General features: G+C 44.6%; 7 protein-coding genes across 7 annotated transcripts; 4 read left to right on the forward strand and 3 right to left on the reverse strand.

Annotated features, from left to right (window-relative positions):
- Positions 1–217: 217 nt before the first annotated feature.
- TREMEDRAFT_59626 (uncharacterized protein) lies at positions 218–682 on the forward strand (the record flags this gene model as incomplete). The annotated part of the gene is made up of 1 exon (XM_007001696.1): positions 218–682. The coding sequence occupies one exon, from the start codon at positions 218–220 to the stop codon at positions 680–682; it is 465 nt and encodes a 154-aa protein (XP_007001758.1).
- A 516-nt stretch (positions 683–1,198) lies between these two features.
- Positions 1,199–2,913, forward strand: TREMEDRAFT_24323 (uncharacterized protein; the record flags this gene model as incomplete). Its single annotated transcript, XM_007000423.1, has 6 exons — positions 1,199–1,303; positions 1,566–1,670; positions 1,908–2,032; positions 2,327–2,408; positions 2,633–2,689; positions 2,752–2,913. The coding sequence occupies 6 exons, from the start codon at positions 1,199–1,201 to the stop codon at positions 2,911–2,913; spliced, it is 636 nt and encodes a 211-aa protein (XP_007000485.1).
- A 215-nt stretch (positions 2,914–3,128) lies between these two features.
- On the reverse strand, positions 3,129–4,319 carry TREMEDRAFT_67372 (uncharacterized protein; the record flags this gene model as incomplete). Its single annotated transcript, XM_007001889.1, has 4 exons — positions 3,129–3,203; positions 3,393–3,519; positions 3,870–3,945; positions 4,295–4,319. 4 exons carry the CDS (start codon positions 4,317–4,319, stop codon positions 3,129–3,131), a joined length of 303 nt encoding a protein of 100 aa, XP_007001951.1.
- A 324-nt stretch (positions 4,320–4,643) lies between these two features.
- Positions 4,644–6,645, reverse strand: TREMEDRAFT_67373 (uncharacterized protein; the record flags this gene model as incomplete). Its single annotated transcript, XM_007001890.1, has 8 exons — positions 4,644–4,700; positions 4,841–5,130; positions 5,176–5,207; positions 5,347–5,425; positions 5,490–5,633; positions 5,700–5,789; positions 6,011–6,203; positions 6,553–6,645. 8 exons carry the CDS (start codon positions 6,643–6,645, stop codon positions 4,644–4,646), a joined length of 978 nt encoding a protein of 325 aa, XP_007001952.1.
- Positions 6,646–7,303: 658 nt separating this feature from the next.
- On the reverse strand, positions 7,304–10,792 carry TREMEDRAFT_70972 (uncharacterized protein; the record flags this gene model as incomplete). Its single annotated transcript, XM_007002018.1, has 10 exons — positions 7,304–7,560; positions 7,799–8,590; positions 8,643–8,987; positions 9,039–9,291; positions 9,338–9,516; positions 9,565–9,698; positions 9,750–10,186; positions 10,270–10,428; positions 10,499–10,686; positions 10,756–10,792. 10 exons carry the CDS (start codon positions 10,790–10,792, stop codon positions 7,328–7,330), a joined length of 2,757 nt encoding a protein of 918 aa, XP_007002080.1. The 3' UTR covers positions 7,304–7,327.
- Positions 10,793–11,309: 517 nt separating this feature from the next.
- TREMEDRAFT_14833 (uncharacterized protein) lies at positions 11,310–13,282 on the forward strand (the record flags this gene model as incomplete). The annotated part of the gene is made up of 9 exons (XM_007000351.1): positions 11,310–11,483; positions 11,534–11,662; positions 11,706–11,818; positions 11,865–11,885; positions 11,947–12,028; positions 12,097–12,172; positions 12,265–12,326; positions 12,503–12,778; positions 12,893–13,282. Coding segments are annotated over 9 exons (1,323 nt in total), but the record flags the coding sequence as incomplete, so codon positions are not given.
- A 1,134-nt stretch (positions 13,283–14,416) lies between these two features.
- TREMEDRAFT_59632 (uncharacterized protein) lies at positions 14,417–15,904 on the forward strand (the record flags this gene model as incomplete). The annotated part of the gene is made up of 3 exons (XM_007001697.1): positions 14,417–14,531; positions 14,655–14,833; positions 15,587–15,904. 3 exons carry the CDS (start codon positions 14,417–14,419, stop codon positions 15,902–15,904), a joined length of 612 nt encoding a protein of 203 aa, XP_007001759.1.
- Positions 15,905–16,256: the final 352 nt, after the last annotated feature.

The following is a 16,256-nucleotide window of genomic DNA, read 5'->3' on the forward strand; positions in this document are numbered from 1 at the left end:
TCGAACTTTCTTCGTCTCACAAGCGAACGTCACAACTCCGATTCATCTCTTGAAACGTCTAGTACTCCTTTTCTCCTGTTATATAGAAGCCTCATCATCCTCTTGTCAATCAATACATATCTCCTCTTCTTCACTCATCTCTTCTTTCTACACTCATCTCACTCATTTTCATTGGCTTACATCATCAAGCTCATAATTTCTCATCAAATCACACAACATGTCAATTAATTTTCTAAGCATCCCCTACCAGTCCACCTCTGAATCATTTATGGTCTGGTCCCCCGCTCCTACTGATAGAGACAAAACTACCCTTGACACTATGAGCCAAAGCAGAGATCTCATGGAAACCATATACTCCAACCTCCTCACAGGTCATCGGGTCTATGTAGAACTGTCAGAGAGGCGTTCGGAGATTGATGATCATATAAGATCCGAGGAGAGTAGAGGTGAAGATATGATTTATCCTTTTGGTAGGACAGACGGTCCCACAACATACATAAGGTTCAGATATGTGGTACCTACTTTGTATAACAGGATCAGTAGTGTTTTCCGCAGATCAGGAGGGGTAGGAATAGTGAGGAGATATAGGTTGACAGGTTTTGAAGATATACGAACAATGACTATAAATTACTTGGATGCGGAAATAGTCACTATTGAGAGCAGGGAGGAGACATTTGTATGATTTTTGAATGTCAGGAATTGAGTCTGGGAAGTTGTGGATACTGTGGATTATGAATGAAGATTCCATCCAGGCCCGTTTCCGTGCGTCGAGTTCGAGATGAGGTTTGGGTAAGAGTCTAGGTACAAAGTGAAGTGATCTTGATAATCCACTTAATACTTCAGTCTAAGGGGATTCACTGATGATACCGGGACTTAGATGATCATCTACGACCTCTGGGGTGTTAGTAGAAATACTGATAATGTGCGGAGAATGATATGTACCAACGCTATGCAGTCCCTTAGAAGGATATCGCCACATGCAGTGGATGTGCCACAAGCCACGTGGTTGATACTTTTTGCTAATCTGGCCGGGGTTAACTCATGCACCATTAAGTTACTTAAGTACTGGGATGAATATGCAGTAAGCAACAATTGTACTCCACTCATTTTCATACCTGTGACACGTTGAACTCAAGCTCGATGTCGATATCTACCTCAATAGTCAGCACTTCAAAGGGATAGACCCGCTTTCATCGTCATGCCCCCACCCCCTCCTGCTCCATCGCAGCTCATCGTCCTTCCGATAAGGTTCTCAGTGGTGGAAGTGGGGTTATACCGATGTGCTTCTCCTACCGCTTCACAGGTGAGTACTGGTCACCTCATCATTCTTCTAACCTTATCTTTCCTCTATGTAACCCACTACATCTTCCCAACGTGTCTGGGAGAAAAGTAACGTAGGTCCTTGCGATGAAACGGGAGGAGTGAGAAGGAATTTAGCTTTGTGTTTGAGATCCGAATGAAAAAAAACATCAATGATGAGACAGTGGGGACCGATTAGTAAAGATGAAGAAAGGAGGGAAAGTAGAAAATTGAAAATTGTTAAGATAAGTAGATTGACTTTGTAGATACCTTATCTCTCAACATTAGGATTAAAAACGATAATATCTTTAACACCTGAACATCCTATAAAACCTCTTTTAACTTTCGCAAGAGAAAAGGGAATTCAATTTGTATGTTACACCCTTCCCCCCCCCCCCTCTGCCCCCAATCTGATTCATATGACTCCCCTCCCATATCAAGCTTCTGTCTATACTTGAATGGAGAAAACAAGTGGTATATCGATTTTGAAGAAGGATGGCCAAAAACATGGTATACCGGTTTTAAGAAAGGATGGATTGAACAAGAAGCTATGTGGAAGAAAAAAAAACCCATCGATATGGTGGGAAAAAAGAAATGTTAATCCTTAGATGCATATAGGAACCACTTTATGGCGTCCATTATCAGATTGGAAACCTATCCGAGATGAAATTGTCAAATCTGCTTTAGAGATGATTTTGGATATGAGGTATCATCCTATTTTACTTATTGATCCGTTAGTTTTTTTCTTCTCTCTTCTCTCTTCTCTTTCTCTTCTTCCTGATCCTCTTTTCCCTTTTGATCTCCGGTGTTATCACCCATTGTTATCTATTCATGAGATACTATCTCTCCCATCTCTTTATTCTCGAAACGGCGTACACAACCTCCACATGATTCCCTACCTCATTTACTATTCTCGGTGGAAAACGTTCCTATCTGAAAAAACTCTGGATCTCTGGATCGGAGAGGCAGTCATATGATGAAAAATTCATGAATGATAATTGAATGGGATAATAAGACTGACGGATAGATTAGGTATACATCATACCGGATGCGTAGTGGGAGCTTTAAGGATGATGCAGGGATGGAACTTTGCTTCTATTTTAGTAGAGGTGAATTATCTCATACCGTTTCAATCCCTTCAAACTGGTCTCCTGCTTCATGTTTCTTCCTCTCTCTTTCCAGTGTACCAACATTATCATGTCTTGAATTTCTCCATGTCAATCATCCCTCATTGTCGCTGTCATGTTAAGCGGACGACCATCTCAGAGTTGACGCCCCTCATACATCACACGCTAAAGCCGTTTGAAGATGACAAGACAATCTGACATGATAGTACAGAGCTCACTCGGGTCCTTCCAAACATCGTCTATCCGATGAACAATATATCGAAGTGAGTCCCATTTTCATCTTATTTGTCAATCAGCTAGACAGGGATCGCGAGCTGAGATACAGATGTTTGATCCAGATACCATCAACATTCCTCCCTTGGAATGTCTTCCTTGTTGGTTTTCCCCTGAATCGGGTAGCGATGTTTCTGAAGATGAGGAGATGACGGAGGAAGAGATTGTTTCCAGTCAAAGTGAACAAGATCCTGATAGCGAGGAGAAAATGTGATCTGGTGGGGTGGACCACTTTCTTTCGATAGAGACAGGGAAAAACAGAAAGAAACAGAGAAGGGCGAGTTGAATTGGTTAACTGGTATGCTGAGATGAAGGATTAGTCATACGGGAGACATACGGATAGTGGGATGAAGAAGAAAGAAGAAAAAGGGGTAAAGCATTGATTGAAAATTTGTTACATCACTAAAATGTATTTTCTACTGTTGTATATCATCTTCCGAAAGAACCTGTTACTTGTGCCGTTCCTCCCATAGTTTGCATCCTCTCGCTGACCAGTTTGTTCACCTGAAGATAAGTAAAATCCTTTCATTCTCTCTCTTGTGACACAGGCAAAGAGACACGTGAGAAGTCGATCAGAGACAAATGACGAAAACGCAACTTGAGGATGTGAAGAAGATTGGTGTGATGTGACCGAAAAGAAGAAAATGAAGTGATCCAAAGGGATGAATAAGAAAAACAATTGGGAAGACTCACCGCAAAAAACTTTGCAGTACATCTATCAATACAAACAGCTTCACCTTTTAATAATTCACCTTCTGCATAACGTGTAGAGTTTCCTGGAGCGATACATTTCGCGTGACAAGAGTTTACGAGACGGTTGCTGAGGTTGTCAGTGTGATGTGATCAGAAAGATGAGAGATATATTTTACAGTGTTCTATAAGAAAAGGTACTTTGTGAAGTAAAATACGTGAAAGTTGGATCAGGCAATCGAGGAGGATGACGGAGTATGAAAGGATATGAGGCGTGGGAGATCTTGAGTGGATACGTGGGAATGCGGAGTATTACAGAAACAAGGATCGATTGAGGTGTGGGAAGGGGAGGGGGGAGGGGGATGAAAGAAGCAGAAGGAGTAAAGAAGAGGGATAGAAAGTGAAATGGAATTGAGAAGGAGAATAAGGATGAAAGGTTGTTGAGGTCGGTCGGAGAATGGAAAACAAAAAAAAACTCACAAAACATCAGTAATCATATCCAACTCTGCTGTTGCTATCTCCATCTTTGCAGGATCGATATTTGCACCATCTCGATCTAAACGAATAAGCGTTTCTCCAGGTTTAAAACTCCTTCTTCTTGACATTATGAGTGATTATACCCATTCTTATCCATCCCCCCCCCCCACGCCCCACCTCCCCGCCCAATCCCTTCTTACCCTCTGGGCCTTATGTCTTACAGGTCTTTAATTAGAAGTAGGTGGCAAGAATCTCATATCATATCCTCTTTTCACAGTGGGGATATGAAGGCGATTGAACCATATCAAGTTGTTTACCTTACACGGATTCAAAGAGATTGATCCGAAATGAGCTACGTATCTTGGGGAACGATGTGAATGATGAGATATGATGGTTATACCAGTGGAAGGCGGAGAGAAGGAACTTACTACCACTTCCGAATAAGAATGACATCTTTGACCTTGTACTAAGGGTCAAGGGTCTTCCGTCTTTCCTCTTGTCCTAAGTTTTCGAGACTTGAGTATTGGAGCTCAAGAGAATGGACTGATCCGTGACTGATTATGTATATGAAGATATGAGAGAGATATAGAAGGAGTGAGGATGGAATGCAGAGAGAGTGAGAGAGAGAGAAATTCAAAGGAGACGTCAAAACCACTTTTATGTAAAGAAATTTTGATTCCGTCCATAGATTGTAGATGCATAGGGTCAATCTAGATTATATATATGCATATATCTAGATGAAAAGTTTCTAGATACGAAAATTGATCATCTTTTAGCTCATTCAGAGCCCTTGATAATGACACTCTTCTCCCTCAAAGCGTATCCCGTCCAACTCTGACATATCAGCGTGAAATCTCTCCTTGAAGGAACATCTCCGTTTGTCTTTGAACGTGTAAGTGACAGAGTTTCGCTGGGACGAAAGATCACTGGAGTTGCCAGGAAAGTGAGCTGGAGAGACGATCAAATGCACCCACCTCATCATACAAAGCAGTCTTTTTCGCTCCTCCCAATCGTGCCTCTTTCACCAGTTCATTAGCCAACCAGCCGATCGCAGCCGTCATTCCACTTCCACATGTGAACACCAGACTCTTTTCACCTTGAGCCAATTTGGTCCATGCCTCTTCGCCTCCCGCAGCGTCGACGAGGATCTGGCGAAGCTCCTCTATAGGACGGTAAGAGGTGTATGGTTTGGAGTCGGATGAAGGGATGAGGTATTCTGTGAATGGTAATGGAAGGGATTTTGGGATATGTCCTGATGAGAGACCTGGGAGTCAATGGTGTGTACTTTGGTCGAGCAGAGGGAATGTACCTGGACGAGGTTCAGGTGCTTCGCCTGTGTATCTGTGTGTTAGGGAAGGATCTTTATCACTGATATGAGCGGAGGAGACTGCTGGAGGAGCAGGGAAACTGGCGGACAGGAAAAATTGGACGAGGGGAGCATGCGAACATAGCGATTAAAAAGTAAGATGAACCGACGTACCTAGCAAGCGAACGATGATCAAGGACGATCTCGATTTCGTCGTCCGATTTCTCAGAATTACGAACCATCTCTTCGTATGCTCTCTATCAGCCAACCTTCTCCCTACACTCCTACTTGGTAATTGACTAGAGGGGAAAACTCACACCTGACCCAACCGGCGTTGGCAGCTTTGGAAGAATAGTTAGTAGTTGACCATTTTGCAGGAGAACCAGATTCAGTTTGGTAACCTTCCGCAATCCATCTTGGTAGTCCCCCGTCCAATACGGAGACTTTGTCATGACCGAAGGCTTCATGTCAGGACGTGTTCTCGTATCTTTGAAGCAGGTAAAGTGCTGTAAAGATATCCGACTGACCTTTGAAAGTGTATGCCGCACGAGGTGATGAGAAGATACCCATTGTGTCGTACAAGACTACATGGCTGGATCTTTCGATACCTAGTTTACCTACCGGTTAGCTCGCAAATATGAGTTATACACTGGCATAGATCGTTTATTGACGGGCAATCACACCCACTGCCGACCGCCAATTCATAGAATCGGGAGATGGTAGAATGTTTCTTGGACTATACGAAGTACAAGAGGGAACGCGAATATGGAGGCTTCCGATGTCAAGAGAATCAAAAGACACAAGGGAGGACAGTGGAAGAGACGCCGAAAGAACTCACCACACTCCTCTGCAAACTTCTCACCAGTGGGCATCATATGACCTAGCCCTAATGGATTGGTCTCCTTGTTCAAATCTGCCACTTGATCAAGGTCGAACCTCCTAGCTTTTGGAACCCTAGGACCTGATAGGTATTCTGTATCGGCGGAACGAGGACTGTTTGGCATGTGCCAAGAGACGTCGAGTGGGATTGGCTGCGAGTCAGTACGACATCGGGCAAGGGTTTAGAGAGTTTGTCGTAAGGGAAGGGTTAAGAGGATGTAACACAAGGGAACGGGTGTTGAGAGCATTAGAAGAGTATCGAGGACGTATAAGTCTTATGAGTGAAGGGTGGAGAGAGTATGACGTAAGAGGAAAGTGGAAAGAATGTCGAGAAAGTCTTCCATGAGGAACATGCTGGAAGGGTTATGATAAAGTATGGTTTGAGAGAAGATCGTCGAGGATGAGACAAGAATAAATCGTAGGGAGGAAGGGAAGAATGTCGAGGATGAGACAAGAATAATTGGGAGGGAGGGAGGGAAGGATAGATGAAGATTCACTGACCCTGGAAAGAGATTGAAATTCATTAGGAGAAACTAACAAAGGTACTTTTCTATGTAAAGTAGTTACGAACCCTCTGGAATAATGACAAAGCATAAGATTTGACTTCACTCTCACTCTTCCGAGAGATATCAACCATGTTGAGTTGATAGGTTTGATGAACATTTCGAATGAGTTGTATGATTTCCTTTATGGGTTGATGGATCTAGTTGAGAGATGAGGAAGGTAGATTAGGAACTACAGCGGGTAGAGAACGTCGAGAAAATGGAGAAAATGGAGACAGTACAAAGTATAGAGAGTATAGAAAGTATAAAGAGTATAGAAAGTAGGGAGATTATAGAAAGTATAGAGTATAGAGAACAAGTGAACAAGTGAGCAAAATTATTGATGTGAGGGGGGGAAAGTTTCGAATACGCAGAAAAACAACTTCTACGTCTAAAGTGGAATGTGTCCAATGTGTCCAATGTGATTACGGGAAAGGAAGACCCGGAAGATGGAAGAGATGATGAGGTGATCCCGATCTAACTTACCATGGGATTTTCACCCTCCACCCTCCGTTGACCAACTTACTTTGTACTTTGTACTGCATGCCCACACGAGTAATACGGTATTTACTCGTACTTGACATCTAATGAGTGCTGCATGCTGCATGCTGCATGGAAGAGAGAAGATCATGCACTCTCATCCATATCACTGAATCGTCTCGAACCCAACAAGTGGGCCAACGAGACTTCTCTCAACAACTCATTAGACACACCACAACACACCATTGCATGCATCATATAGCGGCCATGACCAATTTCACTGCTTGTTCCTTCTCCGCCCTCACTGCAAGTTCCAAAGTCACACCTTGACCCGTGGCGAATGTCATCCTACATCTGGCCAAGACTTTACCTCCTCCTCCACTTATCAAACCGGATAGATTCAGGGTGTGGACGGAATTGGATGTGGGGCTTTCTGTACCTCCTAACGCTTCCATGTTGAGGACTTCGATGAGGGATTTGCAAGCGTCTATGTATTAGTTAGTCTGATATCATAGACATGCAATTTTACACCTCAGGATCAGAGGACTGTCAGAGTTGTCGAATGTGATAATGTGTAAGGAGAGTCAAGAGATGCCACAACAGGGAGAGAAACTTGACAGTGATGAGAAGGAGGGATGGAGACAGACCGAAAGAAAGAAAGAAAGAAAGGTAGAGAGAGGGAGAAAGTGAAAGAGAGAGAGAAGAGAAAGACGTAGACCACCCACCCTTCAACGACTCGCTCGACGACAAAGCAAACGTCTCCGTCTCCCCAGGTGCATCCACCAACTTTTCCCATTCCGTAGCAAAAGTGACATAACTCGGACTGATATAATCCCCAGCACCCAAATCACAATCCTCAACTTGATATTCATCTTGATATCCTTCTTCTTCCGGTTCACCAGTATTCGGATCTACTTCTTTGCTAACAAACCTCAAAGTACATCCAAACGTTCCAGAAGCATATTCCATAGGATCATCTCTAGTGAAAGAAACATAAACCGTTCCAGCTCCTTTGACACTGGTCAAACTATCTATTGGAATGATGAAATCTTCCGTCAATCCACTATCAGGTGAAGGGGACATGAGTACCGTCACTCCTTCCAAGACAGTATCAGGAATAGTATTCGATACGTTGAATTGAAACACGATGTGTTGTTTGAAAATATGTTTGACGACGGAGACGACATATTCCGTTTCTGATTCTGTGAGTTCGATGGGTTTAGGGGATGATTTGAGAACAGGACCGTAACCTTCGAGTTCTGGTATGGAGGCGAGTTGTGTTGCGTAACTCGAAGCGGTCTCAGAAGTGGCGCTTGGTAAGGGAGAAGGTTCGGATGGTTTGGAGGATGAAGCTGTGATGGATTCGAGAGCTGAGGGTCGTTGAATGATTTCCGCTTGGGCTTGTTCTCGTGAAACTTTGGGAATGGAAGATATGTCAAAGGCTGTGGAATGACGAGAGTCATCTTTGACATATGAAACCAGTTCACTTTCTAATGCCGCCAGGGAAAAGGTGGCCTCTGCATGCGTCAGCTAGATCTCGTTGGACAATTGGACTATGATCGAGCTGACCTTCACGGACAAAAATGTCCGCCAGAGCTTTCTCCTCCAAAACCTTGATATACATAGCGGCCCGATCTCTGACTTCATCATCGACGTCGTCCAAGCATCGTCGAAGGAGAACGTTGACACTTTTCATCACGGCCTTGTCGTCCACACAGACGCCGAATTTGGCCAAGCTGGACACTGCGGCAGCACGAACCACGGCGTTCTCCAGGACAACCCGATTGTATATGTATCGAATGAATTTGGTGGGGTTTCGAGTTTTTGGGCCTTCTATGCCGAGGAGGTGAAGGATGCGAACGGAGAGTTTGGTGAACTCGCAATCTTCTATGAATTCGCACAAGTGGGCCAGGGCTGAATCGTCAACTCTGTTGCACAGCGTGCCTTGAATGTATGCTGACTCACCAGTATCGCGACACTCTTTGATATACTTGACCATATCAAAGATCGCCTCTACCACAGCATGTTTGAAGTCGTAACCACCCTCGTCACGCAACACGCCGGAAAGGAAGGATAACATGACGGCCTGTTTGGCAGGAAACTTCAAACATAGAGAGCGAATGGCATCCACAACGATGATCTTAAACTCGTCCGTGATGTCTGCCATGAAGGAAGATATCTGCTTCATCAAGCGATCGACTGATGCCTCGTTTCCGGTCTGCTCATGTCAGCTTGATTCATCCCGAATTGACGCTGAAGCTGACCTTGAGAAGTGTAGTAATAGCATACGTCGCAATGCTGCGATTCGAATCGGTGATGAGATTCTCCATATCCAAATTGCACGCTGTCACGGCTTGAGGGTGTGTCATAGCCAGCTTGCTGAGGGTCTTGATCGCCGCAAACTTGAGCACCGGTTTCGGGGAGGATAGGAACAGCTGAAGAACTAAATGCGTCAGCTTCATAAGGGATGGTAAGCGATTGGACAGCTCACCTGCAACAGGACGGAAGAGTTCCGCGTTGGTAACATTGCGCATCTCACAAATGGCTCGAGCAGCTTCGATGTTGACCATATCGGATTTATGTCGTAACAGTGTCTCGAGGAATTCATGCATTTGTTTTTGTACACTGTGTGGTGAGCTGAATGCCCTACCTCCCAAGAACGACATGTTAGCTTACTTGGGGTCCTCATCCATGACTTTTCTGGCGAATCGAGCTAACATACAAATGGCCATCGGGTTGCGAACCACGGCACTAGCTCCCTTCGCACCAGGTCCAAATTGCTGAATCAATTTGGTGACTGCCATTCTGTCTTTCTCTCTGATCAAATAGAGAAGACCCAATGCGTGGTATTGCATGATATAGCTCGACGAAGCGACGGCTTGGTACCCGCCTGATCCTCCACCAGATAGATAGCTTGCACTCGCACTGTAAGAAGACGATGAAACAGCTTTCGCATTGACTGCTTCTTGCGCTTCGTTTGCCCATCGCTTGATGATGGTAGGGGCGATGTGAAAGAGGTGGTATGATGAGATGATCGAGGCTGAGGAAATGGAAGGTGAGCGGTCAACGAGGGCGGATTTGAAAAATCTCTCGACGGATTGGACTGATTGCGCCTGTTTGTCAGCTGAATTCACCCTGCGGTATTCCTATCATAGTCGTGTGAGGGTTGAGCTGGTAGGGTAGGATATGAACTCACATCGATGATCCTCGCCAGGGCGCGGATTGCATTTGGACGATATACCACTTCCAAATTGGGTTGCATATCTTTCATGATACTCGAAGTGACCATGATGACGTCTTCTGCTACGGTCGAGAGTTCTTTGATGACTAGATAGACCATTTGTCGTAGAGCGCTCTGAGAGTCAACAACAAGTCACATTCCGGGCCGGGGGGAATGATGAGATGACAGTTGGAATGAGACTGACATCTTTATGTTGAAACAACTTGGTAACGCCAAAGAACAGAGTGGTAGCTTCTTGGGTTGAGAACGTCTCTCCGACATATAAGAGATAGACTATCCGAGTCAAGAGAGCTCGACATTTCCTTGGAGAGATGGGTGACTCGTTGAAAACCCTAGCTTCTTGTATGACGGTCGATTTGTCGTGATAGAACGCTGTGGTGTCAGTCTTCTTTCTCCCCATTCCTAACCTCATCTCAATTGAGCAAACAGAGGAAGACTCACACATCCCACCGGACTCTTCATCTTTTTTGAAGGCCATGATGAACAGGTGTCTACCTCGTGGAGGGTGTAACTGTTACAGGGAGTGTAGAGTATGGTAGAGATGGAGTGACGCGCTGCATGAGCTCACGGCGATAGACGTGGAAGTTGAATTGTGGCGGTGACGGTTTACGTAAGGTTGTTGTACCCCACTTTCCCCACTTCGGAGTAACTCTGGGATCTGGGACAAGCACAGCCATGTTGACGGGAACGCGACGGCAGTGGCAAGTGGGTAACCTTTACTTGCATGAATACATTGTGACAATTCTATATTCCTTAGCCTGGGCATCCCTATTGACCTGTGTATACCCCTCTTTGACCTGTACCGTCTCCTCCCCCTTCTTCCTCGCACTCTTTCCAATTTCCGACCTGGCCGATCTTTTGGTAAATAAGCACGCGCCCAAGATCCAAGATCCCTTTCTTTCCAACGTTAGAGATTCAACCGCGCAGTCTTTTCTTACTCCCCCCACCCTCTCTCTTCACCCTGTCCCATGTCCCACATGTATCTCTCTAAACTCTTCTATATCCTCTCCGTCACTTCAGCCGTCTACGCAGCATGTATACCCAGTACCACCTCCACCGACGATCTTCAATCTTTGTTTCAAAAAGGAGGTGTCAATTACATCCTCTCCCTCTGCCCGAATCAAACTTACAATCTCACTCAAATCCTCAATTACACCGCTGCCGGTCAGGTTAGTAACCCCAAGTCCCCTCAATCCTTTGACATTGATTGATGAGGTAGGAAATCTCGACAGAAGGATATCCAACAGATGTTAGTAGAGCCACGTTATTAGTAGGAGGTTTCAACATTTCCACAGCTGTCCAAGCTCAGAATAACGGATTGGATGGGTGTAAATTACGAAATGTTCAAGTGAGTCATACCCTTTTCCCCCTCAGATGAGAGCTTATCCTAGGTGAATGGGAATAGGGGGGATGATCCTATATATCAAGGAGGAGGGGGGTTGATAGAATTTGGAGGTGATACTAATGGACAATTGGTAGAATATGTTCACTCGTTTGATCCTAGGTGAGTCATTGAAGTGAAATAATGAAGTGAGTTCTGATTTTCCTAGAGGATGGTCATGTTTACATATGTGAGTTCTTGTTCATCTACGAACAAGCTTACCGCTGGGGATGATGGGTTAACTAGAATAGTGCGGAAGGACCTTTCACTTGCACAAACGTCACTATTCAGAATAACGATATTGGTCCTTGTGGTTCAGAGTTCTTCCAAATGGTACGTTGACGATCTCGATGTACTCTTCCCGGGAGCGAATAACACTAAAGGGTGAAGCTCATACATAGTGGTCAGATGGTATAAGTCTCAGTTGTCAATCGAGTTTGGTACAGAACAACGTTATAACCGATGCGACTGATGGAGGTGAGTAACTAATATTTTACTCATTCCATATCTATCCGCACACCGGATCCTTAAATTGAGCGAATCTGAAAACACTGATGCTGACGGTATAGGTATAGTAGTATTCGGTGCACCGTTCTCCACGATCCGGAATAACACTATTCGCGTTAAAACTGTGCGTCATCCTCTCACCACCTTCCCCGTTGTTGTAGAAGTAGAAGCACGAGTATATGAGGTAGAAGCACGATTAGGTGAAGTAGAAGCACGAGTAAATGAAGTAGAAGCACGAGTAGTCGAAAGTAGAAGCATGAGTAGTCAAAAAAAAACCACCAGAGAAGTTGACACCCACAGAAAACTTTGTTGGGAGGTATCAACATGGTCGATGTCTTACCATGGCGACCACCTGGTAATTATTCCGGCGTTCACGTCACGGATAATTCAATCCATGGTGGTTTTGCCACAGGGTACGGTAATGCAACACTCGGAACGAACAACGCTTCATCCGTCATCAAGATAGGTATCGCAGTAGGACCTAGAACATGGTTTGATGATCAATTCGGGAATAACGTTTCCACCGGAGGGGTTATTGAGAATAACGTATTACAAGGTGCTTTTTCATTTGGTATAGTAAGTTTAAATTCTTCCAACTCCACATTATTTCTATTCTCATCATATTTGATCAGAGTGAAGACTTCAAGATTTATCAGACTACGTAGGAGGAAGAACCTAATTGATAATCAGGCCGTATCATCTGCGAAAAGCTTTACACTACAAAATAATACATTCATCAATAATATCTCGTTCGTCGGATCATACGGTGTTAACTGCACAACAGGTGCATCAACTCCTCATCCTCCCACTGCTCTTTTGTTCGATCCGTCCAATACGGAGAACATCACCATAATCCCTGGATCATCTACTACATCAGGGGATAATCTTGATTTCGTCAATGGGAAAGCGGAAGGTTTAACATGTTTCGTTCATCCTCCAACTGATGAGTTTGCTTGGCCTTATGGAGATGGGGGTGTTAATGCTGGAGCGACGGAAACTACTGGAGGTGGATCGACAGGGTCTACGAGTGGGAAGGGTACGGGTCCATCAAGTACGGGATCGAATTCCGGATCGACTTCAATCGAATCAAATATCGTTAGCACTTGTTTGGTGGGTATGACTGCGATGGGTATGATGTGGTTCGGGATGATCTGATCTTGGGAGTTGAGTAAAGGATTTGAATTTTCTCGATAGATCTCGATGGACGAATAAAAGATATCTTTCGAATGACGGGAAGGACAATATCAACAAATATCCTTCTATCTATATAACATCACGACGATATGGACAATTCCAACAAAGGTTCACACATCGAAGGGTGATAGCATACAGTAGGTGTATGCATAAACAATCATTCCATTCCTCACTTCTCATCTGGTCGGTTCCCACATCGGAAAAACGGGAGTATGACAGAAGGACGAGTCATGAAACCTTTCGATCACGTCCAAGGTACCAGATATGTTCTGTCTTCCGAATTTGGTGTAGGCCTACAGGTATATCATAAGTTGTTAGTACCTTCTCGATTCTTTCCCTTGGTACATATAATACTCCATTTCACCCCACACTCTTCTCGATTTCCTTTGATATACGGTATCATCTCACCATGTTCTCATGTTGATTTCAAATGACATTCTATCCCCACTCCACTTTCTTCTCACATATTCTCCACCATAAGGAATATAATCTCACTCCATTTCGTTGACACTTTCTCTTCTTAGTGACAATATCATTTCACTCCACTTTGTTCACACTTACTTTTGTTTATAACATATCAATTCGCTCCACTTTGTTCCCACGCTCCTTTCATACCAAAAAAACAACAACATTTATTCTCCAACTTTGTTCTCACTTTCCTCTCATGTAACACTGCTTTCGTCTCATTTTACACTGCTTTCCTCTCATGTAACACTGCTTTCCTCCCATGTAACACTCCATTTCACAATCTTCTCGATCTTACTCTCATGACGTAAAAATCCTTATCGGGCAGTTGATCGCTGCGGATCACGAATTCGATGGTCGGGCAGAAGATCAGAGGATCATCGCTTCTATCTGATCAAAATTCATACATATAAAACTGTGATTTTTACTCATTCTCGTTCCGATTTTTGACCAGTATACTCATATATTTATCTCATTTCATACTTTATTCACCTCCTACTGTAGCTCTCATCCACCACAGATCACAAGAAACCTCTTGAAGATCTCTTAGAAGTCATGTCCGGCACCTCCACCAGTCCGACCGACCATGCCGATACGAATCCCCTTTCAGGTCATTTTGCTGAGCAAATCAGTGGAGGGACGAGTGGCCCTACCTCTATCGAGGCCGAAGGTAAGTTAGTGATATTCCAACGAGAGATTTCTGATGCTGGGGCAGTTCCGAGTGATGCTGCGGCGATTGGTGAGACGACCGAGGAATCGGGGACCGGATCGAATTTTTAGCTGATGAAGGTAGATCGGAACACTTTGATCAGACTTGTTTATGAGGAACTCAAGGCGATTAATGAGGTCAAAACAACCCCCTCTGCCGTCAAGTTGATAGATCCGGAGAAAGAGTTCACGTGCTCCAGAGGCCTTTGGACCAAACTCTGGGTCAAAATCCAGGAACTTTCTGCGACCATGCACAAAGTGCAAGTAAGTACACCTGGCATGTGTCACGGCCGTCGAACAACTATTTCTTAATAGACCGACGGTCGACGAACCTCGGCTAACTTCACGCTCTGAGTCGATGTCTCACCCAACCAGGAGGGCGCAGACGTCGAAAGGGGTGTAACTACGGCGTACTTCGGCGTAGTTACTCTAACTAGGGTTTTGTTCTACTGATGGCGATGTATCTTGATTTATAGCTATCTCTATCTGTCTTTCACTACTGACAACAATCAAGGATCGCTGAAGAACTTCAGCGATCTTCTCAGCTAATATTATCTACTCCTCCTAGACGTTCATCCAACCCTCTCGCGCTTTGACGTACTTCAACGCACTTCGTCCAACTTCCCCGAGCCCTCGGCCATCCTCTTCCTCCTTCGACTAACTCCGCCTAACATCGCCGCACTTCTGCTCCCATTGTCCCTACTTAGCCTAACTCCGTCTAACTTCGCCGTACTTCTGCTCCCATTGTCCCTACTTAGACTAACTCCGCCTAACATCGCCGCACTTCTGCTCCCATTGTCCCTACCTAGCCTAACTCCGTCTAACTTCGCCGTACTTCTGCTCCCATTGTCCCTACCTAGCCTAACTCCGTCTAACTTCGCCGTACTTGGTCTCAGAAGTCCTGAGTTACGTGTAGAGTAAAGAGGTTAAGGCGTGATGGGGGTTTTGATGGTCAAAGGAGGGTCATTGTTGGTGGAATAATCGAGGTGTCACGACGTAGTTCGTGACAGCATGGAGCAACCTGAGATTCTACCAGAAGATGAAGGTTCAAATCTTATGACAGCAGATGCAGATTCAGTTACTGATCATACAGTCCAAGAGACTCTTATCAGAGAGGTTTACAAGAACGTGAATGCCCTTGAAACACTGAGGACTATCCCTCTTTGTGGTGTATCTCCAGATCTGACAAAAGCCGTTTTGTTACCAAGAGATAAATGGACTTCATTCATGGAAACGACTGCAAAACTTTATCAGACCTTGCCGGTTGAACCTGGTTCAGGGTTGGGATCAGGAATGACTCTTTCTCCGAATGAGGGCAGGAGACGACAGAACTGACATGACAATCGATTGACAAACTATCGCCAGGAGGTCAATGAGTGGGAACACTCTGAAGGATTGAATGAAAGATGATGATGAGAATTGAGAGATGAGCGATGATGCATGATGCGATGATGCGACGATGATAAAACCTTGGACCATGGACCACTTACTCCACCTTTCCGGTGCGAAATCCTTTGTTCTTCCTCCCACATGATCAGACTAAAAAGCACAAGAGCACCAAGAAAATTCATCGTTCACAATGCGTCACCTCGTCTCGTCTTCATGTCCCCTGTTCTAACCTTTCCCCATGGCCCACTCATTCCAATATCAGTATGAGTATCAGTACAAGTACAAGTACTGCAGATCT

The sequence above is a fragment of the Tremella mesenterica genome (genome assembly GCF_000271645.1).
Source record: "Tremella mesenterica DSM 1558 unplaced genomic scaffold TREMEscaffold_1, whole genome shotgun sequence".
In the NCBI taxonomy this organism is placed as follows: Eukaryota; Fungi; Basidiomycota; class Tremellomycetes; order Tremellales; family Tremellaceae; genus Tremella; species Tremella mesenterica.